Source organism: Saimiri boliviensis, chromosome 12 (assembly GCF_048565385.1).
Source record: "Saimiri boliviensis isolate mSaiBol1 chromosome 12, mSaiBol1.pri, whole genome shotgun sequence".
NCBI classification, from domain to species: Eukaryota; Metazoa; Chordata; class Mammalia; order Primates; family Cebidae; genus Saimiri; species Saimiri boliviensis.
The window spans coordinates 109,134,931-109,162,703 of NC_133460.1; the positions used below are offsets into that span (position 1 = coordinate 109,134,931).

At 52.8% G+C, this 27,773-nt stretch overlaps 1 protein-coding gene across 1 annotated transcript in view; it reads right to left on the reverse strand.

Annotated features, from left to right (window-relative positions):
- Window positions 1–26,699, reverse strand: part of CTBP2 (C-terminal binding protein 2) — a 50,387-nt gene extending 23,688 nt beyond the window's left edge. Inside the window, exon 1 of the mRNA XM_003922110.4 lies at window positions 12,890–26,699. Within this exon, the coding sequence (XP_003922159.1) occupies window positions 12,890–14,582 (1,693 nt within the window). The 5' untranslated portion in view covers window positions 14,583–26,699. The remainder of the gene's footprint in view (window positions 1–12,889) is intronic.
- Between the last annotated feature and the right edge of the window lie 1,074 nt (window positions 26,700–27,773).

Genomic DNA, 27,773 nt, shown 5'->3' on the forward strand with positions numbered 1-27,773 from the left:
GGGTAACAAGAGCGAAACTCCATCTCAAACAACAACAACAACAACAACAACGACAATGACAACAAAACAAACAAACAAACAAAAAAGAATACCCACCTCTGCTCAGCCTCACCTGGAATAAAAACCGGCTGTCTGCAGCCAAGGGGCCGCCTGGGACACCCCCACTTCACATACCCCATGCAGGCAGGGTGTATTCTGTGCCTGTGATCAGACACAGACCAGACTTTCCCAGGATGTGCCCGGAAGCTGGGGAAATATCCGAGACTGAAAATGCTGAGGTTGTAAAACCGTGAGTCTCATGCCTGGCACCACGGCCATCAGCCTCCTTTCGTAAGTGGGTTTTCAATACTTTATTGCAGCAATAAAACCACCTATGTACCCAAGAACCCAAACACACAGGAGTCCAGTTTCGGGTAAGGAAGGGACAGTAAACAGTCCCAACAGCCCTTTACATCATATTCTGGGCATCATGGCCATGGAACAGAGCCTGTCCCATTTAGAAAGATGGTCATGGTCACTTCTCGTGCACCCTCCAGACAACCCTATGCCACAGGCACTGCCAATTCACCAGCAAGGTAATGGAGACCGGTGGAGGGTGAACTTGTCCGGGGTCACAGAGTGAGTAAATGGTGGAGTCAGGACTCAAACTCAGGGCTGTCTGACACCAGAGACCAAGCATGCAACCCCAGGGCCCATGGCACTGTCATCCACCTGCTGGATTAGTTCATCTCAACAGCTCTGGACACTGGACAGAGACCTCGTCGGGCCTGGCCCTCAGAAACAGACAGGTGAGCCTGCCTTGGTGGGCTAAGGTAGTTCTCTCTCTTTTACTGCAGGAACGTGACTATTCCATCTATCAACCAAGCACACAAAATCAAAAACCAAGGCCTGAGGCCTCGCACGTGAGACATTCGTTGTTCCCCCTCACCCGGGGTCTCTGTATCTCACAGCCTGAAAGAGGCATCATCATGACGGTATCTGCCATCAGAACCACGGAGACCACAGGGGCAGATCCAGGCAAGTCCGAGACGTCCCAGGACAGCGACCTGTGTGTGCTAGCCCCGCTCCCCAAGCCGGATGCAGGGACGAGTGGTCCTCCTCACAGTGTCCTACGGACCCAGCAGGCAACCATGGTCCTGTCCTAACCTGCACAACAGCAAAATCCTATCTCTACAAAATATACTAGGCATGGTGCCACATGCCTGTAGTCCCAGCTAACTGGGAGGCCGAGGCAGGAGGATCACTTGAGCCTAGGAGTTCAAGGTTACAGAGAGCTATGAGCGTATCACGGCACTCCAGCCTGGGTGACAGAGTGAGTCTCGGCTCTAAAAAATTAATTGAAAAAACAACAACAAAAAACACCTGATCCAGAAAATGAATCAATCTCAACCTGGCCCATAACACTGGCCTCTAAGAGAGTTAATCCAAGATTCAACGCACATGAGGTTGACTTTCCTTATAGGAAGCAACTCCCTGACGAGTGGCCCAAGTGCTCTGTGCCTCAGGTGCCTGACCCCGTGAGCCGCTGGCCAGGCAGGGCTTGCCGAGACAGTGACGGGAACACCAGGCCTCCAGAAAGCACTGGCTTGGAAGGAAGCACTTCCTCTAAGCCTCGGGAAGAACGAGCTTGAGGGGCTGAGTTTCACCCAGTTTTGAGCCGTGGTGGACAAGCCCAGTGACCACGGCTGCTCAGCATCCAGGCTCTCCAGTTGAGCCACCAGCAGCCACCCTTCTGTCTACTTTACAGTAGCATCGGAGAGAGGGGCACATCATCAGATCTCATCCTCAAGAGAATAAAAATCAAGAAAAGTGAGCGTTTGTCAACCCAAGCTCCCCATACGAGGCAGTTTTCCTAGAAGATACTCTGCGGTATGTAGGGTGTTTACCAGTGACCATATGTCCCTTTCCTGGGGCAGAAGAAAAAAAAATGTGTTGCCTGTCCCTCGACGGAAGGTCCGAGCGAGCGGAGCCGGAAGGAGCTTCACAGCAGACCCGGGGAAGCTCCGTGGTCACGTGCCCTGGGACTGTTTGGGAGACTCACTTCCCAGGCAGCCGATTCATGAGGCTGGACAACAGCCAGCGAGGTGGGAACCCTGTTTACCAGCAAGTGACCGACACACAGGGGAAACTAGTCAACCCTGCCCAAGCAAGGTCATGAGCTTCTCCTTGAGTCCTGCATCGCCCCTAGAAGAGCCATGGCCCAGATGCAAGAATCATTTGCTGATTTTCGTTATCAATGCAAACATCAGCCACAACCACAAGGGCCACAGGCAGGAAATGTGACGTCTCATCTCTGAAACGGAGCGTTTAAAGTGCAGTCCCTGGCGTGGTGCGGCCTGGCCATCCTCTCCCCTGCTGGGGCTGCAGCCAGTCTTTGAGTGGGGAGGGTGTCCAGGATGCCCACATAGCCCAAACCCTAGGGGACTCCCTCTGGCCTGAGGCCGAGGAGGGATGGGCTGGCCCCAGTGCTCCCCAAAGCACTCTCAGAAGGCCCCTTGCCCGCCTGCTGCATGGGTACCGTTGGTGGAGGTGTGGGTGAACAGTTCTCAGGTTCTAAAAATGTGCCCCTGGCAACAACAGAAGGGGATGTTTGAGAAAAATAAGAGAAAACAGAGAGGAGAAAAGAACAAATGGTTGCCAGAGGAACCTGCCCGGGAGGCCAGGCGCTGCACTCGAGGCGGGGTGGGATTTTGTAGGAATCTAAAGCAGCCACAGGTAACCCAGAGATGGCACAGGATGGTGCAGCCTGACTTCTCACCGTGTGGAAGTTTGAGAGCACCTACTGTGTGCTGCATACCCGGGTCCCCGCGCCTCACGAAAGGGCTCCAGCACCACCTGGGGTGATGGGGTAGGTAGACGGTCAGGGTGCAGTGAGACCGGGGCCTGGGACCCTGAGGCGGGTCCCCAAACAGGCTGAGGAAGGCCATGAGGCCGCACCCACTCTTGCCAGTGCCCAGAGGCACTTCCCTTCCAGGCACAGGGAGCAAAGCGGCAGCAACCAGGAGGGCAAACGCCCCGGATGTCCCACGATCTTGCAGCGAGCCGAGCGCCACCGCCAAGTTCCACTGGGGCCACCACCGAGTCACTGCCTGAGGACAGGGCTGCCCGTGAGTGCCGGAACCAGGAGCCCTCTGGGTGGCTGCCCCGTCCGCTGGCTTGTCCCTTGGAATCAGATGGATTCCACTAGCGCCCCAGAGAAATGAACATGTCCTCCCCCAAAAGGGCCCTGAGTGGCCTGGCAGAGCCAGTTTTAACTTGCTCACCATATTTCCCAGGCCAAATGTCCACAAAAGCAAAATAACACTCCCCTCCTTAGCTATGACAGCCATGGTCGCCATGGGAGAGGGAGAAACTTCATGCTTGCGGCAACGCTCTATTTTTCTAGCAGTCCTAAAATCCAAGAGGAAAGCGATCTGCAAGGGCTGCTGTCTGGCTGGCCAGGGGCCAGGGGCCAGGAGCGCAGCGCCCAGGCCCAGCTCAGCCAGGAAGTGAACATTCTCAGCACAACAGCTGGCTGGACGCCGCCTCCATTCTTCTAACTTTTCTGAAAATCTAGTAACTTCCACAGCATCCCAGGCTCCAAGCCCTGTTTATAGGAAAATACTAGAACCCATCACAAAGGCATATTTATTCCTTCATATAAAAAGCAGCCATTAGGCAAATCCCCAGTGGGGAAATGTGTTGAGGCCAGCTCTAAGCACTGTGCATGGAGGGTAAGCACTGTGGATGGAGAGTAAGCACTGTGGATGGAGAATAACCACTGTGCATGGAGGGTAATCACTGTGGATGGAGGGTAAGCACTGTGGATGGAGGGCAAGCACTGTGGATGGAGGGCAAGTACTGTGCATGGAGGGTAAGCACCGTGGATGGGGAATAACCACTGTGCATGGAGGGTAAGCACTGTGGATGTAGGGTAAGCAGTGTGGATGGAGAATAACTACTGTGCATGGAGGGTAATCACTGTGGATGGAGGGTAAGCACTGTGGATGGAGAATAACCACTGTGCATGGAGGGTAAGCACTGTGGATGTAGGGTAAGCACTGTGGATGGAGAATAACCACTGTGCATGGAGGGTAAGCACTGTGCATGGAGGGTAAGCACTGTGGATGAAGGGTAAGCACTGTGGATGGAGGGCAAGCACTCTGAATGGAGGGTAAGCACTGTGGATGGAGGGCAAGCACTCTGGATGGAGGGTAAGCACTGTGCATGGAGGGTAAGCACTGTGGATGGAGGGGAATGGACCAGCCTGTGCTGGGCAGTTGGTGCCAACACTCAGCTCCGCAGGCAGAGCTTCCTTCCACCACAAAAAATCCCTTCATGCAATCCCTTAATGAGGCTGGGCCAGAGGAGGCGGCAGGCATCCGGGGGAAGTCAGCTCGGAAGAACAGCTGACTACACCCAGCCAAAATGCAGGAAGAGCTTCACAGCTTCAACTACGATGAGGTCCTGGTGAAATTAGAAGGTGACAGGCAGGAGGCTGTTGACGGGCAGCAGAGGAGGGTGCAGGTGGAAGAGTACGGAGGTAATGCCAGAAAGAAAACTGCTCTGAAGGGAGGAGAAACTCACCTCTGCTTCTGAGCAGCGGGTTCATCAGTCCCATCGTATACACACTGTGATTATTCCATGGGATCAGTTTCCCTCTTTCTTTGGTTGCTAGGAAGCTCAAGGCAGAGTTCCCACCTTTCCTTGTGTACAGAACTGCAGGGAACGCTGTGTTCTGGCCTTACCACCCTCCCTCACCTTTTCCTACATTGACTTTTCCATTTATTAAACTTTTATCCTCTGCGTGTGTTACAGCCGTTCCCAACAGCTAGCTTAAATCCGCTTAGGACCAAACAACAGTTTACATTCCATTTAATCAACAGAAGAATGCTGTGCGCTCTTCACTGGGAAAATTAATTCCCTGAACTCTCCCAGCAGGCAGCATGATCCAGGGGAAGGAGTCTGGCCCCGCAGTCACAGCAGCTCGGATGCAGGTGTGGTCCTGAGGGCAGCAGCTGAAGCCAGGCAAGCTCCACCAGGTGCTCAGAGCCAGCTGGGAGCCCTGAGCTTGCCATGCACACAGCTCTGGTGTGATGTGGTTCTCTGAGCACTGGGGGGCAGGTGGGAAGGACACCATCACTCCAATGTTCTCATGGGAAGTAAGCCTCAGAGCCCATCACGACTCCGGCTCCAGGGCGCAGCCACCTTGTCCTGTTTCCAATTGCTGACACGGACACTGGCTTCCAGCTTGGACAAGTCTACATTTGTTGACTTTCCCTTGCTGTGCTAAAGCACCTTGCCTGGGGATCATCACAGCATGGGTCACCCCCTGCTGTGGGACTCAGGGCAGGCGGTGAACCTCTCCGAGCCTGTCAGAGGAAAAATGCCCAGAGCTTCCTGTGATTTCAGATGGGGGATCATCCTTGTCACATGCTCCACAATAGGCCATATGCGGTGGCTCACGCCTGTAATCCCAGAACTTTGGGAGGCCAAGGTGGGTGGATCACCTGGGGTCAGGAGTTGAGATCAGCCTGGCCAACATGGTGAAACCCCGTCTCTACAAAAATTAGCCAGGTATGGTGGTGGACACCTGTGGTCTCAGCTACTCGGGAAGCTGAGGTTGCAGTGAGCCGAGATTGCTGCACTGCACTCTACCCTGGGTAACAGAGCAAGACTCTGTCTCAAAAAAAAACAAAACAAAACCGAACAAACAAAAAGAATGCTCCACAATAGTAACAATTACTAATATTTATTGAACTTGGTCAGGGCCCTAGATTCTCTGAAGGCTGGTTTCACCTACCCTGGCCCTGGCAGAGGGGAAAGAGGCACATTGCATGGGCCACCTGGGGCAGGTGCACCCCACCAGCCCTGCGGAGGCACCATGTTCATATCTAGCTGGTATCAAAGGACACACTCCCTGCCGGCCCCACTGGCACCCCACACACCTGGGTTTGGAAACTAGGAATCAGGGCGCCTACTCTTGCCCCTTTTGGTGGAGCACGCCCAGGGCACTAACTCAGCTGCAGGCTTCTCCCTCACACAGTCACACAGCTACCCCATGTCCCATGACATCTGCAAAGCCTCCTGGGTGAGTTATCCACAGCTCTCAGGAGAACACATCCTGGGGCCGGGCCGCCCACCTTCTCAGTGGGGACGGGTGTTTCTAGGTTGGATTTTTTGCTCTCCTAACAATTTGGCAAAAGTTGTTTTATTCACATGCTGAAAGCTGCTGTTGGGCTAAGTTTAACTACAGTGTACCTTCTTGTTCCTTCAGCAGTTCCTCCCTCCCACTGGAGGGGGCAAAAAAAGGGAACGGAGGCTAGTTTCTCATTCTTTATGTAAAAAACAACCAGAAAGCCCTTTGTTGAAGCCAGCCTCAGAGGGGGGAAAACACACCCGACAACAGCATGTTCAATTACACACGTTTCTACATCACTAACGTGGGCTAATTAGTTATGGATTACAAGTATTATTTCTCTTTCACAAACTTACCCAAAAAACCCTCTCCCACATATGAGCAAGGAAACTGTGAAAAGCTTTAGAATTATTGCTTTGTATGCTCTTGGGGGTAAATAAATTTGTGCCAAACACCTGAAAAGCTTTCCTGTTAATTTATGTTGGCTTTTTCACTTAAAAAAAAAAATATATCTCTCTTCCTTACAGTGTTAGTTTCCAAATGTAAGAAGTCTGATGTGAGGCTCTACTTTTGCTCTACCCAGCCCAGCTCTCCACAGCTCAGCTTCCAGAAAGCACCAAACAAACACTGGGACAACTGGCTGAATGTGACCCCTACCTCACACCATACGCAGAACTTTACTCAAAGCAGATCAAGACCTCAATGTCAGAGCTCAAACTATAACATTCGTGGAGGAAAACAGGAGTATCTCTTCATGACCTTGGATGAAACAATGGCTTCTTAGATGTGACACCAAAGGCAGAAGCAAAGTAAATACATGAGACTCTAAAATTAAACCTTTCATGTTTCAAGGACACTATCAAGAAACTGAAAAAATAACCACAGAACAGAGGAGAAATATTTGCAAACTGTGTGCCTGACATCAAAAAGCCTGGGCCCCATGACTCAGGAAGACCCTCAATTCAAGCACCGAGGTTGACAGCTGAAATGTGACTTGTGGAGCCCGAGGATGGGACACTGGACACTCAAGAGCAAAGGCCACATTAGAAAGTAGAGTTAAAATAAAACAGAGTAGGGGCCCGTTGGTTCTTTTTATGGCCAGGTGAACATGAGGCCACCTGCCATGTCTGTGGTATCTGCTCAGGTACTTATGCCCCTGGTCTGCAAACCTTCCAGGAAAACATGAACTGTACCTTGACCAACAAGATCACCAGCTTTTAAAGATTTCAAAGGAGCAATAATCCCTGGAGGGGTTTAGGAGGCCCTGAGCTTGGCCACGCACAGAACTCTGGGTACAATGTGGTTCTCAGAGCACTCGGTGGGGGCTGGGGTGGATGGGGTGGGGAAAGCACAGCCACACGAAACTCTTATCTAGAAATTGAAGCTATGGCCCCAGGAGTTGCTTCCTGGAAAGCAGAGGCTCTGCTGGCCAAGACTTCCCTGCTCCATGAGGAACTGCTTTCTAAACTAGGAAGACAGAATGTCTCTGTAGACATGAGGAGGCCAGTTAATGAAGGCCCCATGGGGACAGACAGAAGAGGGTCCGGTGACGGGAATGCAGGCAGAGCTCGCCACAGTCCTAGCAGTAGTCTTGGCTGACATCGCCTCCCATGAAAATACAGGTCAATTCCTTTCAACCAACAGGGAGCACCAAGCTCATTCACCACCTGCTCCGCATCCCGCACCATGCAGGGCAGAAATCGTCAACTTCTTGCCCCTTGGAGTCCTCCAGAGGCGGCCAGGAGCCCGGCCTACTAGGCAGAAGGCCCGAGACTCACCCCCAGCCGGCTGACCCCAAGGGCCCACATGACTCCGTGGCCATGCTCTATGCAAGGTGAGCTTACAGAAATTCCCAGATACCCAGTGTGGCCTTTGGGCCATACTTAGGGCCACTGGGGAGCCTGCTTCAGCAGCCTGGCCGCCGTCTCCCTGTCCCGGCACGGCTCACCTCACAGCCTCCATGGACAGAATGAAATCCACACCCCAGGAGTCAGAGGAAGTGCTGTGAGGGGGGCAGACCTGGGGGGCAAGTTTGGCCCCGAGACCTTGGGGTCGCAGCCGTCCCGCGAAAGAGGCCAAGGGTCAACCGTGACAAGAAAAGTGCTTCTCCAAGCAGGCCCAGCCCCGTCAAGGCCAGGCAGCTCCAAACTCAAGCTGCACTGGTCCTTCTCTGCTCGCTGCTCTCCCAGAAGCAGAGGAGGCAGGTTCAAGACCAGGCCCCTTTGACAGACACGGAAACAGAAGCACGGAGAACTCAACACACCTGCCCCAACACACAGCAGCCAGCACTCTCCAGGTCATACATTCGACTACTTTATGCTCCTGGGCTGAAATCTTACTCCTGGGGTTCACGCCACATCCAGGAGCCTGAAAGGGGACCAAGAAACCCAGTCTCAGACTAGCAGAATGTGCTCCATGAACAAAGGGTAAGGACAGGTTCAGGGAGAGAGTTCGGTCTGGTTAGAGAGGCACAAGAGGCGAACACTTCAGGGCAGCAATGGGCTGGGGGGGCAATCACTGCCACTCCGCTCCGAAGGCGGGGGGTCAGCCGGTGAGGTCACGAGAAGGGGTGGGACTCGTGGGAGTCCCAGGAGGTCAGGCATCAGCCACAGCCAGGGCCTCAGAGGCACAGAGGCCAGTAGCAGGTGACTGCCCAGGGGCAGCCTGAATGCAGGACACCGGGCCACGAAATCCAAAGACTAATCAAGTACAAAAGCCAAACGGAAGGCCCGCAGCGCTCACTGACGTTGTGCGTGTTTAGTGTTTTGCTACAAAACGTTGCACTGTCAGCACCTGGGAACCGTTCAGCTCCTCTTGGGTTTGGAAGGGAGACTGTGCCGAGGTCTGTGGCTCTACCAGGCTGGGGCGGGGGGAAGAGTCCTGGCTATGCGGCTCCACCATGCTGCAATGTTTTGACTATGCAGGTAGTCACAGGTTACTCTGCAAGAAAAGAGATGCCACAGGGAGTGTCGAAACGCCAGCCAGGCCCCCAGCTGCCTCTGCATGCGACAGCTCACGCTCGAGTGTCCATCTGCCCACGCAGGCCTGGGTGGTATTCTCGCCCCAGGCCACTGTGTGGCTGCAGCGCTTTCCCTGCCAGAGCACACGAAGGCACTGAAGGGACGCTCTTCCCGACTCAGGAGTGGCTGGGCAGCCCCGGTGCTCCACGGGCCCCATCCAGGTCGCTGCTGTGTGTCACAGTAACTGTCCTTTTATGAATCGCCTTTCCTGGCCCCCAGATTGGAGAGCACCTGAACACAAGCCTTGGGTCTTACCTACCTGGGAGCCCCAAACATCCGGGCCCAGCGCACAGCAGGGGACAGGTGACGGAGGGAGGGAAGGAGGGGCAAGACAAAAGGAAAGAGTGAATAAGCCCCCAAGCTCATGCTGGGCCCTGCTGAGGGCAGCAGTCTGTTTTCAGGACTCGGGTTGGGGCGGCCCCAGTCCGGAAGAGGCTTTCTTGCACCCTTACAACTCTCCGTGGCTGGACGAATATGGTCAGCACACAGGAAGGGCTGGACTTGTCCCTCTGTTGGTCTGCAGGGCCAGCCCGGGGTCACAGCCCATGGACCTCAGGCCCAAATGTCCTTGTGCTCTGAGACGGGGGAAGCCTGCCAAAGGTTTAAGTCAAGACCTTGAAGAGCAGCAAGTCCTCTGCCCCAGCACGTCCTCTGCCCCAGCACAGACCTCAAGGGGCAGAGGGAGGCTCAACGAGAGGAAAGGCTGCTCCCGGACTCACCAGCAGGTGTGCGGGCCAGGCGACCCTCTATGTGGATTCTGGTGGGGCTAAAATGAATTGATGGGGGTGCTTTCTACCCAGGAGACCAGCGCTCACACCTACAGCGCCTGGAAACGAAGGCCACACCAAAAGAAGCCATGTGAGTGACCAGCTCTGGTGACAGACAACCGACACAACCCGTTCAGCCTCCCTAGCAGCTCCTCGGTCCACAGGCCACGGGCTCCTCCCCCATGTTCTGAAGAGTCCTCGGGCAGTGGCCCTAGCAACCAGACAGGTCCCATGTGCCCCATTAATCCAGGTGCATCAAGAAAACGGCTGGAAGGAAAATGGAGAAAGGTCTTTTTGTGGCTCTCTGGGCTGGGACTGTGTCCAGGGCTGCCCCCTGTGCAGGCTGCAGGCTTGGCTGTATTTTGTGAAGCCAAAGATATGAAAATGGCCGCGGCCCCTTTCGCTGTTTGTGATGCTCCCGGCTGCCTCTGGTGCAGGGAGGGCCCGGGTGACAGCATGTGACACAGGGAGATTGCTGGCTTGCAGCCACCGCCGGAGGGCTCCGAGACTCAGCCGGCTAGGTCAGCCTGAGAGTGACAGCAGACCCCGCCACCCGCCAGGTGCTGCCTCTCATGCGGGGCTAAGGAGCCCCCGTTTGTCCGGGTCGCTGTGGCCCGCGGGTGGCACTGGGGTCCCTGAGGCATACGTCTTCCGCACGTTGTCACTCTGTACTACCCGGTCAGCGGACTGGACTAGAAACAGGAGCCTGTTGTTTGTAGCAACAAAACCCACCAAGATAAAGCAGGTAGTTTGCGGTCCGAGAAAAGCGAACGTACCTTAAAATAGCCGAGGCATACGAAAATAAAATAGACACTGAAAGCAATCCTGAAACCCCAAACCATCCCACTGTAAACACTGCAACTCCGCCTGTCCTGAAGGGGAGAAGAGTCAACTCCCAGAAGAGCGTTCCTTGTCCCTCCAGATGGGATGGAAGCACTCGAGTCGGGTGACACCCCAATGAAGATGAATTCATGCCGGTGACGTCCCAACGAGCAATACTGGATTTCCAGATGGCCATGGCCGGGACCAGAGGCCGGCGGGACTGCCCAGCCCGTGCTTTCCTGAAATGTAAACATCATCCTCTGCACACACACCGTCTAATTTCCCTGCCGGCTCCGGCAGGTCCAGATCTGACTGAGGATTCCACAGAACTCGCCGCATAAAATGCCATGTACACAGCTGAAGCATGACCAGGGACGCCAGCCCCTGGCCCCTTCCCGACAGGGTGTGGGAGACAATGTCATCCTGAATGCAGGACAAGGAACGAGGAGGAAAACTGTAGCGATGGGGTAGATGATTTAACAGAGACATTTTATGTGCTGGCTGGCTTCCGCCTGCAGACTTCCCTGGCCCTGGCTCGCTGCCACGCAAATGAAGGAAAAATCAATATCCTCTGGTCGGCAAAACATCGTGTGCACAATCACACTGCAAACAACTTATATAATACCCCTCGCTCCATACCCAAATCACAGTGAATGTTTTTGTTAGAAGGCAAGTGTAAAGTAAACAGGGAAAAAAGAAAGAAAAGAAAAGAAGGCGATTTTACAGGTCCTCCTTCAGCAAAACCTTTCCAGACTTGAGCGGGGAAGATAATCTTTCTGTGATTATGACCAAACCCTCCCGTCACTTAGCAACACATAATTAAGGAATATGTTTTCAGATCCGCTTTGCAAGCCTGGCCATTATCAGATGAAATTACTGGAGCAACAAATGTCATCGCCATGCAAATTAGTTGGTTGCAAAGAAAAGAATGTTGGAGAGAGCAGGCACAGGCCCTCCGAAAAATTCTGATGCCCCTCCCGCCGCACATTTATTCAAGGAAGTCAAATAAGCGATGTGATAAGACTTAAAAAAATCCACCAGACCAAATCAGAATCCATGCGACAAAACAGAAAATCAGGCCAGTTGCTCCGTCTTCCCTTGGAAACAAAAAGCAAACTGCGTGGGGGTCACCTCTAGGAGGTAAGATTCCTAGCAGACGCGGGTTCGAGGTCCCGCGGCTCTGTCCCTGTCTACAGCTGCTTCAGGGCTATTTTCAAAAAGGTAGATCTTTTTGTTTCATCATGATTTTCACAAGCTATGGGGGAAAAAATCATTTGAAAAGATTCTGTTTTCTGAGTTATATAGGGGAGGCAGGCGGGAAGGAAAGAATATGTTGAAAGGAAGAAAACTGATTTACATTTTACATTTTTGGTCAAGGCTCTAGAGTTAAAATAAACATTCTAAATGGTGTTCTGAGGACGCCCACCTAGGACTTCATCCACGACGTCCCAGGAAACATGCCATAAATTCCACCTGGCACATATTGTGGGGAAAACCACCTACCATAATTCTCCCTTTCCTGCACTTGGAAATAGATTCTTCCCTACAAGCAAGCGGAATTCCCAACTGTATTTTCTGATATGAGAGACTAAATCTGTTTTTGAAACAGAGTTCTGAGGGATTTCAACATCTTGCATTGTTTAACCCACAAGTATGCAAACACACACATTTTCATCTCCACGGAGGGTAATCCCTGTCTCTGATACCGCGTGTGGACCCGTGACAGGTACGTTTCCACATGATCACGCCCTTCGAAATGCAGGATGCACACTTTACGGCCAGCATTTGACGAAACATTCCCGCCTTCTCCAAAGCTCCCCAGTGTGAACTAGAGAAAAGACCACCCCTTGTTGAGCTCAAGGCTACAGCCTGTTCTGAGTGACTTCTGAGTTTCTCTAAGAAACAGCTGAGTTTTACCACCGTAAAGGGAAATCCACAAATCAACCTGACCTCAAATCTGGCCTGATACACAAATCTGATTAACCTAAGAGAAGCTGTGTCAACTGGCTACGGTGCTAAGGCCTTCTGGTTTGGTGGGGTGTAGGGTGTGCGTGTCCTGGCAAGTGAGGACTTACCATCCTAGGTTCAACCTTCTACCCACCCCCACCACACCCTTCCTCCCCCGCAGTCCCCAGGCAGGGCAGGCGGCGGGGACGTATTACTTGGTTCTGGCGCAAGCATGGTGGACACGATGATGGGCGCCCCCGTGCGCCGGGCCACCTTCTGGTACGGTGAGTGAGGTGTGTGGAGGCTCTGGCTGGCCGGCGGCAGGGTGGATGGCCCCGGCGGGACACCCAGCTTCCGCAAGACCTGGGGGCTGCCGTGCGGGCTGGGCAGCGGAGAGGCGGCCACATTGCGCTCCCTCTTCAGCAGTTCCATGGGCACCGTGTATGCTGTGGAGTAGGCTGTTCTGGGGCCTGGGTGAAGGGGGTTCGAGGGGCCCGGGTTAGTCAAGGCCACCCCTGCCTGCAGGGGGTATGTGGGGCTCAGACGCGCTGTCAGGGCACAAGGGGTGGGAGAGCTGTACCCAGAGTTGGAAGGGAAGTGGGGGGCTTGGGTGCCCACGCCAGGGGCGGAATAGGTGGCCGCCGTCTCCAGGATGTGCTGGGAGGGTGCGCTAGAGGGGCGGCGAGCCGGGTCTCCAGCTCGGGGGGACGCTGTCTGCAGGGGACCCGCAGGCTGGGGCTGTAGGGCCGCAGTGCCAACAGAAGCCAAGTCACCATGGAGCAGTTCACTTCGGTGGCTGAAGCTGCTGGACCGCGCCCGGGGCAGGGAGCCCACCCGGTCCTGCCTCCGCAGCTGCATTTCGGTCCTGCAGCTGCTTGCCAGGCGGCTCAGAACACGAGCCTGGCCCAGGTTGGGTGCGACAGACTTGATGTCTGCGTCCTCCAGGGTGGCCAGGACGGCCGGGGAGTCAAAGCCTTGCTGCAGTAAGGCTGCCAGCGTGGCCTCCGCCAGCCCCTCCGCTCGTAGGAAGGCCAGGAACTCGGGCGGCATGGTCCTCTTGCCGCCAGGACCCTGGAACGCAGACAGGTCAGCGTCGTAAGTCTCATAAGCCATCTTGGATGGCATGCCTTCCCGGGCGGGCCTGTAGCCTCGATTCAGGGCCCCGGGGGCCACCCCTGTGCTGCCCTCAGAGGCAGCAGCTGGGTCCACCACCAGGCACGTCGGGGCCACCTGTCTGGCAGGGGCAGGGTCAATGGGTCTTTCACTGATGTCGCTGAAGACCTGGCTGGGGGGATAGGCGGGTGCCTCCGCCCCGTACCTGGTGTCGGGCTGCTCTCGTCCATACCGCCTGGGGGACGCAGCCCTGCTGGGTGTCTGCTGCCCTTGAGGGATCATTTTACCTCTAGGATCCCGGTATGGGTGACCCGCGTCCTGCAGTGCGGGTGACCGGCCCTGCATGTGATCCCATGACGTTCTGCTGCCAAGCACTGCATAGCTGGGCACTGGCCGGCTAACTCCTGGGTCCGGGTAGAAGGGAGGCTCTTTGGGCATCCTAGAAGCTCCAGATGGGTCACTGTAGTAATCCCGGGGCAGCAGGGGGCTGCGGCCAGACATCACTGCCTGTCTGCTGTCGTAGAAGGTGAAGTCAGGAGTAGACCCCTTTCTTGCAGCCACTGAGTTATAAACGGCCTCCCGGTATAGGTAGGGCTCGGTGGCCCCAGGCAGGGCAGCGTCCTGTGGTCGGTGGTTTGGCTCGAACCAAGCCCCCTCTGCTGTGCCATACGTCATAGAGCTTCTCCTCCCCAGAGGCTGCAGGCACTCGGCGTTCTCCCAGCAGCCCTCGTACCATCCGGCAGCATCCCAGCTCTGAGAACGACCAATATTTATATGCCTGCTGGGAACTGGCATTGGGAAAAAAATGACTGCGGACGAGGCAGAGGAGAAGCTTTTCTTTGTAAATCTTCAATTACATACATCAAAAACAGAACTGGCTGTGTGCTAACCCTTCTGAGACAGCAGGGACAACCAACTGGGGTTTTCTGTTTCAAAGCATGGCCTAAATTATTAATCCTCCGAAACCTTAGTAGACAAAACAGAAGACTCACGGTAACTGCCTCACTCCCCAAAGGTAGCCCGAGACGTCTGTTCCTTACAGCTCAGTCCCAGAGAGGAGGCTGTCCCCAGCCTGCCAGGTCCCCCTTCCTGGCCGGAGTGCTCACATGGACCAGGGCTCTCTCAGCATGCGGATTAGGAGCTAAATAAAACCCCTAAAGCTCTGTTCCATGTGACATCTCGTTAGACTGATAAAGCCGGCGCTGGCTCCATCAAGACTTCCCAGACCGCAACTGGGAATGACTTCCACACCGAGGCTTGGGTTTCTACTCCCTCTTCTGCACCAGGGTGCTTTTAGGATGAACACTGCCTCCCCGTCTGGAAGGGGCTACTCCCACCTCTGTCACTGATTCCTGAGAGGTAACAGAAGCAAAATAGGGCCGCTTCAGTGTTGCTTACTCTTAATCCACCGTGATGAAACGTTAATCCACGGCACACAGCTAAACACAAAGGAAATGTGGATCAACAGAAAAAGGACCACACATGGTCCCAGTTCATGATGTCTGGCCCAAAAGAGAGGCCAGCTCTGTAACCTGATGCTTTGATAATCATGAAATCTGCCTTTGAGATGACTCTTTGGTTGTGAATAAAACGGGTTCCAGTGCTCCAGCCCAAATGCATTCTTTACCTTATTACTGAGAAACACAGATCTGTTCATACTGCCGGGGTGGGAGGGGAAAAGGCATGTGTAATCTGGAATTTAAAATGACTGCAACAGAGGTCACAGGAAAAGGAGGATGGGGGACTCAACCTTATCACTGCAAAGCAAAACTGGGAAGTGGCTGCATCTGAGGATCTCACCTTCTTTTAGGCATGTCAGAAAGAAAAGCCTAATTCCAGCAGGCTTAGATCCTGCAGATGATTTTCCGTATTCACATGGATTAAGCTGTTTCAGTCCACGAAGGACTTCAGGCGCAACAATGCAAAGAACAGCAGTTATTTAGATAAAGGAGCCCTCCAAAGTATGAAGACATTTCCTTAAACATCTACAACAGTCCCAGAGAAGCAACGTCCTGGACTAATACGGTAGGTTCCAGTCATGCCACTGTAGGATTCTCGTGACAAAGAAATCACGGCCAAAATAAAAGCCAGTGATTAGGAAGCTACAAAGGCTGTCCACTGAAAGCATTTTAAAATGAGACACTGTGCATACTGGCAAGCATTAAACCCAAGAGTGCTGTGCCCTCACCCACATCTCTCTCAATCTAGCATTCTAGAATTTACTAAGGAGAAACAACCACCTTCGCTTTTTTTGAGATGGAGTTTCGCTCTTGTTGCCCAGGCTGGAGTGCACTGGCACAGTCTCAGCTCACTGCAACCTCCACCTCCTGGGTTCAAGTGATTCTCCTGCCTCAGCCTCCCAAGTAGCGGGGATCACAGGTGTGTGCCACCAGGTCCAGCTATTTTTGTATTTTTATAGTAGAGAGGGGGTTTTGCCATATTGGCCAGGCTGATTTGAACTCCTGACCTCACGTGATCCACCCACCCTGGCCCCACAAAGTGCTGGGAGGACAGGTGGGTGCCACTGCGCCCGGCCCACGCTTCAGTATTAAGTCGTCTTGCCAATTTCTTCCCTCTCCTTGTTGTCAGGATCAACATGGCATCGTGTGCCGGTAGCACTATGCGACCCCACTGATGGTGCAGGCACACCCCTCGAAGATGTGGGAATGAACTCGGAGCAGTCCAGGAAAATCCTCCATGCCAAGTCTTTCTGGAACAGGGTAGGTAGCTCTGCTGACTCACCTCAGCTTCAGCTCAGCAAGTTCTTAAATGGAAACAGGGCTCTGTAAAAGGATATTTACCCGCTAACTCCTAAGAAACCAGTAATGATTCATAAGAGGCTCCTGAGCTGGTGTCTGAGGGATGATCATGGAGCAGGGCGGATTGCTTTGGGGCAGCGTCAGCCTCCCATTGAACCAGGAGGCCCAGCTTCCATTTCTATCAACTTCCAGCTCGTTCTGCTTGGAAACCACCCAAACTCACGCAGCCTCGGCTATGAGACTTGACAAATATTATGACAGATGTTTTCCCGTGCCAGGTAAAAACACCTGTAACTGGAGTCACACCTTTGCAAACACTCTGGTTACACACACACACATACACAGACTCACACACACACACACCCACCCACACTACAGTCTTTTAGAAAGAACTGCTTTTCTGAAAAATTCTCATGTTGACTAAAACTGAGATGGGACCAGTTTCTGAAAGAGTAACACATCTCACGGGCTTAATTTTTTAATTTTGCCCAGACCCTCACTACAGAATTTATGTCAAGTAAAAATAAGGTAATTGTAGAACATAAAAATCATCTCCTGAAAATTAAGAAAGACAACCCAAGATCTTTTACAGACAAAATGAACCCAACTAAAAGCCGGTTGTGTAGAATAACCCAACAGCCACATCTGGGTGGGAGGTGACGTCCGCCCAAAGTCACTTCCAAAGTCCCTGCGTGACACAAGGTGTCAATTACAACAACAGAGACCCAGAGAGATCAGACAATTCCAGAGATGGTTCCAGACAGTTCCAGAAGGGCTGGGAAGAGAGGCCAGGATGGGGGTAATCAGGAGGTACCCTCTGACAGAGCAGTCTTTGGACAAACTGCCAACAAGTGTCTCGTGTTTCCATTGGAATAACCATGCAGGAAACTGCTTGAAATGAGTGGGAAAACACGACCCTGGGGTCTAATTCTCACTTTTGTTTGTTTGTTTGTTTGTTTGAGACGGAGTTTCACTCTTCTTACCCAGGCTGGAGTGCACTGGCGCGATCTCGGCTCACCGCAACCTCCGCCTCCTGGGTTCAGGCAATTCTCCTGCCTCAGCCTCCTGAGTAGCTGGGACCACAGGCACGCGCCACCATGCCCAGCTAGTTTTTTGTATTTTTTTAGTAGAGACGGGGTTTCACCATGTTGACCAGGATGGTCTCGATCTCTCGACCTCGTGATCCACCCGCCTCGGCCTCCCAAAGTGCTGGGATTACAGGCTTGAGCCACCGCGCCCGGCTTTAATTCTCACTTTTATAGAAAAACAAGATCAGGTGGGATCAGTAAATCTGAAGGTCATTTGGCTCAATGGCGTGTCCCTCTTAGCTGTGTTGTCACCCGTGCCCACTTGGTGGCCTGCCAGGTCTGTCTCAAGGGCTTCTCAGGCAGCAGCCAACCCCAACCCCAACTTAGGGAACAGCTTCCCCGGGAGGTCCAGCACCTGCCTGGGCTTCCTTTCCCTGGTCCTGCTTCTGCCAATGCGAAGGGCCAGGGCAGCTCTGAAGGTGACAGTGAAAATAAGATCTCAGGAGGCTCTTTGGTGCCCGCTGCATCCCAGGACGGAGCCACCACAATGCCCTCTGTGTCTACCACAGCCAGCGCCTCCCTAAGGAGTCTGTGGAGGTTAGTGGGTTACAGTTTTCTGGGAGACAAAGGACAGAAAGCCCAGCCTATGGCATACCCACTTCCTGCTTTGAATGTGGCACACCTGTCATCCCAGCACTTTGGGAGACTTGGTTGGGGGGGGGAGGCGGGTCACCTGAGGTCAGGTGTTGGGAGACCAGCCTGGTCAACATGGCAAAACCCCGTCTCTACTAAAAATACAAAAATTAGCCAGGTGTGGTGGTTCATGCCTGAAATCCCAGTTACTTGGGAGGCTGAGGCAGGAGAATCGCTGGAACCCGGGAGGCGAAAGTTGCAGTGAGTGGAGACTGCACCAACGCACTGCAGCAGACAGAAAGTCTAGTTGGGTTTCAAAGCAGCTTTCAACTAAATCACACAAGCACACAGCAGAAATGAGCAAAACTGTGCAGACGTCGTCTCAGTTCTCAGAGGGGCCTAGTGGCACCGAGCGCCCGTTGGTTGCACACCGAGTACTCTCACCAATTTCTAGGCCTGGAGCGCAGAGGGTTGGGCACCAGCACAACGCTCCAAAGGAAGTCAGGAGAGCGACGTGGAGTGTCTGCACCAACCCAGCCCTTTCCAGATTAGCCAGATCCTAAGAAGTCCCAGCCCTCATGTCCTCATATGGAGCCACGGTAAGTGAAAACAAAGGCTTGCACATGTTTCTGACTCAAGACTACATTGTAAAGCTTCCTGAGAACTACATTATGGAAATTAGCATGACTGCCACTCATTATGGGGTTAAAATAAAAAAAAGAAAGCAACCCCACTCTCTTGCACGGCCCATTTTGAAAGTGTCCGTGGAGCCAAAGTGTGCCTGGGACCCCAGCTCGGAGGCAGGAGAGGCCTCGCCTTGGACCACGTCAGGATTCCCGTTTCTAGCAATGGAACACAGTCAACCTCAAGAGACTCAATGAACATAGTAGGTGCTCAATGAACACCATCCCTTCTGCTCTTTAGCAGCTTTTCCTGCAGATTCCCAAAGTCTCCACCTCACGGTGCCCCCGCCCACCCCATCACACTCCACGGTTGGAGGTCTCCTCGGAAGGTTCCAGGACTTCTTCCTTCCTCTGGCTTTGTCAGCACTGCTCCCATCAGAGCTGGCTCAGCCAGCCCTCCCCCATGAAGCTTTCTCAGTCCCATTCTGTCACTGTGTCCTTAGTCCAAAAAATCTGCCACTTCTCAAGATGAGAAAAGCGCTCTGAAAATAACGCAGGGAATGCACGTGGCTGCTGAGCCCCTGAGCCCCTGACCTGCCAGCACCGCCCCCCCACCCCACGGCACGTCCTCCCTCCATTCATCACAAGCTTTGCATTTCGTTTGACACTCAGGCTGTAAATCAAACTGTCCAGTATGACTCAGTGGTGATGGACGGCCCTTGGCCTCAAGGAGTACGTATGGTGTCATAGGGGAAAATGACAGAGACATGCACATGGTCCCCAGAAGCCCCTCCCCACGACCACTTCAGCCTTCTGAGCCTGAGCCCACACCAAAGCCCAAACAGCCCCATTTGCAAGCATGGGCACGGTGAGCACTAAGTTAGGCCAAGTATCCACTTCCCCAAATACAAATGGCGGCCTGACAGGGACCTGCCTCACCTTAGCCTGCCCGTGGACACTCAGCACACGGGCCTCGATGGTACAGTCAGCCTTCCTTAGGACATAGAAGAACTGACTCTCTACCTCACTCCAAAGTCTTGGGAAGATCCGCTTCACCTAACCCAGGTCGCAAATGGGAAGGGAGGGACCCTCCTGGCACAGACATCTCTGCAACCAGAACACGGAAAACAAAACCCTCAGGTGACGGGAAACGGGCTGGAGGGACAGGGAGGGTGGGATCCCGCTGTGCTCAGGTGCGCGACACCCAGAGCGCTCTCCTCTCTCTCCCGGCGTCTTCACAGCCCAGCTGGGGTGCTCAGCCAGGGTCCTACTGGATGTGGAAGGGCTCAGAAAGGCACGTGAGGTCACTCCAGAGATGGAGACAAGACAGAGACAGAAGAACGCCCTTAAGAGCTCACGCCAAGGTGCCTGAGCTTTAGAAGCAACAGAGCCAATCAGAAAGGAGCCTCATTTCGCAGCTTAACACTGTATGTTCTGGAAAAAGAGAGGGCAAGAAGCTGGCAGCCAAATGCATCTTGGGGTTCCAGTTCAGTCACCCCAAATACCTGCCGATTAGGTTGAGCTGTGTGAAGCGCGCAGCCCGGCCTCTGCATTCATGCAGACTGCCGTCTGCTGCCGCCTGGCGACCCCAGGGCCCCCTGCAAACATGAAGACTACTCTATGCACTGCTCCTCCAGAGGCACTGACTGGCCTGAAACCAGAGACGCTCTTTCCCCAAAGGTGCTGGGGTCAAGAGGACACGCACTAGGGGTAACGTCTGGGGCGGCCAGGCCCAGCCGCTCTGGGCCACGCTGTGGGAGCTTTGAACTCCATCATCGATGGAGACAGGGCATCACCTACCAGGGGGTGGGAGACAGTGAGATTCACTGTGCGTGTGTGGCGGGGGGGCGGGGGGCGGCGGCAGGAGCAGAAAACCGCAGCCACAAACCCAAGCCAGAAGACAGTGATGAACCCCAAATCCCAGCCACTGACTTATCGCATGACACATCCCTGGCCCCTGAAGCAGCAAAGCGGCCTTAACATGTTGCTTTAGAAAAAAGTGGCGAGTATGAAGATATCTGCCCATCGCCAAACTGACTGGTGCAAAGAGACGCTTACGTTTGTGCTTGAGACGTGAGTAACAAGCGAGAAGTAAAAATGCTGAACCCGATTCGCAGCTGCAGAAAGGGAGGGCAGTCTATGAACCCCATCGCAGAGTTGGTGGAGGAACAGGCGGGGTGGGGGGTTCCCTGGGGAGGAGTCCCCACCCGGAATTTCTCTCTTTTTTTGTTGTTGTTCTTTTTTTCTTTCTTTTTTTTTTTTTATAGAGACGGGGTTTCACCATGTTAGCCAGGATGGTCTTGATCTCCTGACCTGGTGGTCCGCCCACCTCAGCATCCCAGAGTCCTGGGATTATAGGCATGAGCCACCACGCCTGGCCCCTGAATTTCTCTTAAAGCCAGGGACAGATAAGGCAAATGTGGACTGTTACCCCTTGCAAATAATAGCACTTCTGCCAGTGAAGCTTCACCTTGGTGTTTCCAGAACCTTTACTTTCGAGTAAGATTGTTGGGTATGTTCACTTGTGCTTTGGAGTTTTAAGGCATGTCTGGTTGACTATTGTATATTTACATAGCTAATGTAATTATAGCTAATCACATAATTGCTGGAAATGTGCATAATTGCCTGATCCCAACATATAATTATAATGTATAGCAACATTATAAATCTCATTTTAAAAATCCACATTTTGGGGCTATTTAAAGTTATTTATTAGAGCCGTTTGTGGACTTCCTATACGCAGGCTTCAACTCCGTTTCTTTAGAAAGGGCTCAAAGTGCTTTAAAAAACAAACAAAAACGAAACCAGTCCTGTGTTTAGAATGCGTTTTTACAAAGATAGGTGAAACAAAACAGCTACCCAGAGCAAAAACCAAATACAATCTCAAACACCAAGCACAACAATTTGTCAATACTCTGTGGAAAGAGAGAGTCACCCGCCCAGCTTGGAGGCTCCAGTGGGGATCCTCCCCACCCCACCCTCAGGCCAGCCCTGCCTGGACTTCCCTAACCCTGGTGACCTGGAGGCGCCTGTCTTTGTTCTTTATACATGCTGGGATCCCGAATGAACGAATGAACGTTCTTGGGGGCCGTTCCACTGAGATGTGCTTCCACAATGGCAAGTTCAACCCCCTGAGAAGAGCAGAAGAGCCCGGGACACAGAAGCCACTGCAGAAGCTCCTTCCCGCCTCACCCCTGGCATCTTCTCCAGCTTTCCGTCTTCCTCTGTGACGAAGATGATGTGGAATGAGACTCCCGGAATGTCTATCTACGTGTTTCACAGAAAAGCTTGTCTCCTTTTCCCCACATCCATCCGACCAGCTTATCCTCCTCCTTCCTTTCATTCTCTGTGGTCATGAGAACATTCCAGAGGTGAGGAATGTCTTATGAGATCGTTTAAGAGGAGGTACCTATTCTCTTCGCAGAGGAAAGGGAGAAGCACCCGCCCTGATTCATGGTACAAGAGGCCTAATCGCAGCTCAGCCGGTATCACCCTTGGAACCATTTTCCACATCTCTAACACATTTGAACAAAATGCAGTGAAATGAAACGTACTTTTTTTCAAGTTGCAATCTCAATAGCCACAGGAAAGGAGGGTGTTTACTGACTGACTCTACCAAAACGCACAAGAAGCTCCTCTAACAAAAAGTCGCCAACAACAGCCACTGTGGTTTATTAAGTTCTACGAACCCAGGGCACTTCAGGATGCTCTTCTGGGTTCCCTCTACAGCGCTCGATGGTTGTGAGCTAGCCCTCATTTCCAAGCAACGAATGTCCGGGGCAGACCAAGGAGCCGTGGCATGGCACAGTAAGGTAGGGACTAACACCCTCTGGCTATTGCAGTTTACAACGTCAATTATGCCAGCAAACAAAACTATAGGAAAATTTAAGTTATACTTGAAAATGAGACCACCACCTTATTCTGATCAGCCTAAGTTACGAGAGGGCTCCTTCATAATCATTCTGACATGGTTATTCTTGGATTGTTTGAGAGTAAGGCATTAGAAAAAGAAGAACAAATTATAAATATCAAACTCAGAGAGTTACATTAAAAAAAATTAAAATCTGGCTTTTCCGTCAGCTAGAGAGACCATTATTCCAAATGATTTGCCTGGAGTCCCAAAGACCGGCCGTGTCCTGCTCTCTGTGTAGAGACAGAGCCTGGCGGGGTGAATTCCCATGGTAGATTCTGGGCATACAGAGTGATCGAGCTCCATGCCATTTTTTCTTGCTCTGAAAGTTTCAATGAGGAAGGGGCTGGACAGGCCTTAGAAGGCAGGGAAAGGTTCTAGAATTTTCTGTGCAGGGGTGATGCTCAGATTCCACCGGAGTACCTGGAGTGGGACCCTGGAGAGGCCTGCCTGATTCCAGCCTGGGGCCCCACAACCACGACCTGATATTGGGGTTGTGTAGCAGGCGAGAGGGAATGAATGTGAAGGAGTTAGTGACTCAAGACATGGACAGCCAGAAGACAAAATCCCTACAAGCCTGGAAGCAGCCGGGTAACCACAGCAGAACATGGCAGCTTCGTGCTTTGAATCATTTAGAAAGAAAATAAATTTAAGGAACACAAAGAAATCCTTGGGTCAGGTGTAGGCAGTGGGGAGGGAGAACAAAGAAGTCCGACAGGCTCTCTGTGCATCAATCCAGAACATTCTACAGCAAGTAGTTCAGGTTGACAGGAGAGAGACATGGTGAGAATTCAAAGCTAGAGGAAGTGTGTGTGTGTGTGTGTGTGTGTGTGTGTGTGTGTGTGTGTGTTAGATGTTCAAGGCCCTCAGGTGGAAGAAAGAGCTGAATCCAAGGAGCTGATAGGAGAGGACAAACAGAAAAAACAAAACGGACTGCCCAGGTTTCTGGGTACGAACTGCCCACTGCTCAGCGCCTCTCTGGCAGCACCTGTGAAATGGGTGCCACCCATCCTCACCCGTAAACAGGTGCCACAAGGACTGAGTCAGCTTATACACAGGAGGAGCACCCACAAAGCACCTCGAACCAACTGTTAGTACGTCATGAGATGCCCTGGAGATGACACACAGGTGACCCACACGCCTGTCTGCGGTGATCGTGGTTACTGAGAATTCTGCAAGTGGATCTGGAACACTATGCACAGACCAGGCAACACACACTTCTGTTAGAAAAACTTGACTGAACATTTCCTATTACACGTGAATGGGGTGGAACGGCTGGTGAACCACCTTTCACCAACACCTGCCTGGATGGGACACAGGGTCTGCAAGTGACAACAGCTTTGCCCAAGTCAGGTTTATACAACCCTGGAAATGCAGACAGGAAACGCTACTGGCTCTTCAAGTCCATTCTAGTCTCTGATGCAACAGCCCTGCAGAATCCCGGGGAAAGGGGGTGGAATCAGCCACAGACGCATTCCTGGTACTAACCTTGGAAAGCTGAGTCACGAGGGCTTTCTAGAAGCAAGTACTCAGTAACCACCATCAAGCACCTTTACACTGAAAGAGTAAATTTTACAACTCTGCATTCAATCTGGTGAACCCATATTGTGGAATATTCGACACATCAGTGGGGCCTGGGCTCTTCAGTATGTCCGATGTCCTTGAAAGTCAACTGGGCTCGGTGGCTCACACCTGTAATCCCAGCACTTGGGGAGGCTGAGGCGGGCAGATCGCAAGATCAAGACCATCCTGGCCAACACGGTGAAACCCTATCTCTACTAAAAATACAAAAAATAGCTGGGTGTGGTGGTGGGCACCTATAATCCCAGGTACTTGGGAGGCTGAAGCAGGAGAATCGCTTGAACCTGGGAGATGGAGGGTGCAGTGAGCCGAGATCATGCCACTGCACTCCAGTCTGGTGACAGTGAGACTCCATATCAAAAAAAACACCCAAAAAACCTCACACAGACCAGGGGAATATTTTAGACTAAGGAGACTAGAAAGATACAACAACTGAACACCATGTGTGACCCCGGCCTGTTGCACAGGCAGAGACGTGGGGGAAATGTGAACATGCAGCCCCTTTTGGACAATCCTGCAGTGAGGTTAAACTCCTGGGTTGATTCTGGCACTGTGAGCATGTAGGACGTTGGATAAAAGGTGACGCATGCCACGGGTACTCCAGAATAAACTGCTGCCTCTGCATTTTTTTTTTTTTTTTTGGAGATGGAGTTTCGCTGTTGTTACCCAGGCTGGAGTGCAATGGCGCGATCTCGGCTCACCGCAACCTCCGCCTCCTGGGTTCAGGCAATTCTCCTGCCTCAGCCTCCTGAGTAGCTGGGATTACAGGCACACACCACCATGCCCAGCTAATGTTTTGTATTTTTAGTAGAGACGGGGTTTCCCCATGTTGACCAGGATGGTCTCGATCTCTCGACCTCGTGATCCACCCGCCTCGGCCTCCCAAAGTGCTGGGATTACAGGCTTGAGCCACCGCGCCCGGCTTTTTTTTTTTTTTTTTTTTTTTTTAAAGACAGAGTCTCATTTTGTTGCCAGGCGCCAGGCTGGAGGGCAGTGGCCTGATCTCGGCTCACTGCAACCTCCGCCTCCCAGGTTCAAGCAATTCTCCTGTCTCAGCCTCCCAAGTAGCTGAGACTACAGGCGCGTGCCACCATGCCCAGCTAATTTTTGTCATTTTAGTAGAGATGGGGTTTCACCATGTTGGCCAGGATGGTCTCGATCTCTTGACCTCGTGATTCGCCTGCCTTGGCCTCCCGGCCTCCCAAAGTGCTGGGATTAGAGGCGTGAGCCACTGCGCCCGGCCTGCCTCTGCATTTTTTCAGATGGTTCTGGAAAAAAAATCCATCATCCACTCACACACATGTCCATTTATATGTATACCTCTATCTCCCCCCAAAGAAATCATGTCAACTGGAAAGTGGAATGGAAGAGGGGTATTCTCTGTGCTGTCCTATCAGCCTCGCTGTAGTTTCTCATAATTTATGAATGTTTACTTTCAAAAACTCCTTTAATGCCAAACTCCTTATATTGAACCCCAGGAACATCAGTGCTTTTGTGATCTAGCAGCACAGAGTTCTGTGGGGGCATGGAGTCACTCAGCACAACGTCTTTCATGTCCGCACCCTGTATGGCTAGAGTCACATCTCTTACAGGACAGGCAATTCCACATGGGCAGCTGCAGGGGAAGGCCTGTGAGTCGCGTACTCCTGTCTGCGAACTGGCGGGTCAGCTACTGCTTGTGCAGGAAGGCATGCAGAGGGGCCTGCGGGCCACCTCCGGTTCCCTCTGAGAGCCATCCCGCAGGGAGGTACCAGCGGTCACCCTGAGCAAACGGCAGCCCTGTAGCACTGACCCCAAACCCAAATTCACACGTTGGTTTCTTAGCACCCGCCAGTTGGGAGAGCACAGTGCTTCATCAACACGTCAGAGTGCGTCCCCAGGTTTCCATTAGATTTTAACTATGTTTATTTTTCTTTTCATGAATAGAACACTTCTAGACATTTCCAAAGATACCAGGGATGTGAACACACCACGAGGGGCAATGCTGGGTTCTTCAGGAATATCATGGAATTCATCCTTGAAAATATCTGAATCCAAAAACAGATAAAGTCCGGAGATTTCAGGAAGTGAAAAAATGATGATCCTAATCAGCATCATTTTTCATATGCAAAATAACCTTGGGTACACAGAAGACAGGGATCTCAGGGCCATGAAACCAGCCCTGAAACTCGGCTCCTTGTCTCCACCCCACCCCAGAAGCCAGGCCTCGTCCCACTCGAAGGCCAGGCCCATGGCCAAGGACACCCAGCAGTGGGGGCCGGAGCCGTGCAGTGCTGGAATTGGAGGAGGGGCTCTGGCTTGAGGGTGGCAGCGCCACTCAGGGGAGCAGCCCGTGGGGATGTGAGGACCACGTATGTTCAGTAGAAACCGCCAAACGCTCTTACCTTCACAAATTCTGTCCAATCGCTGTCTCTTGACTTTGTGCTTATCCACAAGGGCCATTCTTTATGGAACTTTGCAACTCTCAGATCAAAAGGCAAAGCAGTCCTCTAAGAACTTAGGGGAACTTGCAGGAGTCTGCGTGCATGACGCCGCTATGAACCCTGAAACAAGGAGAAAAGAGTCCTTACTCTCTGGAGACCCTCTGGGCATAAGACAACAGCTCACTGGGCACTTAACTGCTATGCTCTCTAAGGGAACCTGCCATCTGGGCACATGGGACTCGCTCTCTTCCCCAACACTGGCAATGGAGGTTGCCGCAAGCCCATCTCAGCTGTCTCCTGCTTCTTCCCTCATCGCAGGAAGCAAGTGAATGCACAGGAGACAGTCGTCAGTTACTTCTGAAAGCAGCAAATTCCAAGAGATCTCTTGCTTTTAACTTCAGGGCTATACCGCCAATTTACTGACCAATTTGAAGCGTACTAAATTCTGTTCCAGTGCCAGAGACCAAGTGACAGCCAGCTGGACCTGCCCTCGTTTCTGTGAATCACACGAAGGGGTGCTGAGTGACAGGGGCAGGCCCCGGACGCATGTGTACTGAGCTGCAGACGCCCACTGTGGTGGCACGAGGGGCTGTGCCAAGGGAGTTACGACAATGCTTTCCAGAGCAGCCGTGCGGGGGTCAGGGGGCAAAGCCCCAGCTCAGCACAACACAAAACCCTGATCCTATCACTCGAGTACGTGGCTGGGGAGCCCCAGCAGCCTCTAACCAATGTTTGTCGAGCGCCACCTTCCTGAATCGTCCTTGCAGCTGGAGGGAACTTCGGTCAGCACCAGCAGGGGCAGGGGTCCCTTGACACTTGGTCCCAGCTATACCCACTGAAGTACTTCTTAGCGTGAGAGTCTAGGCATCCCCATGACGTTTCAGGCAGAGGCGAGGCAGACGGAGGAGGCAAGAAAGGGTCTCCCATGTGGTTTGGGGAACGCGGGATTCTCAAGAGGGAATCCCGACTGTGGCCTGGGGAAGAAGGGCTGCCGCCCATCCTCCTTCTGGAAGGGTCAGGATCTGAGCA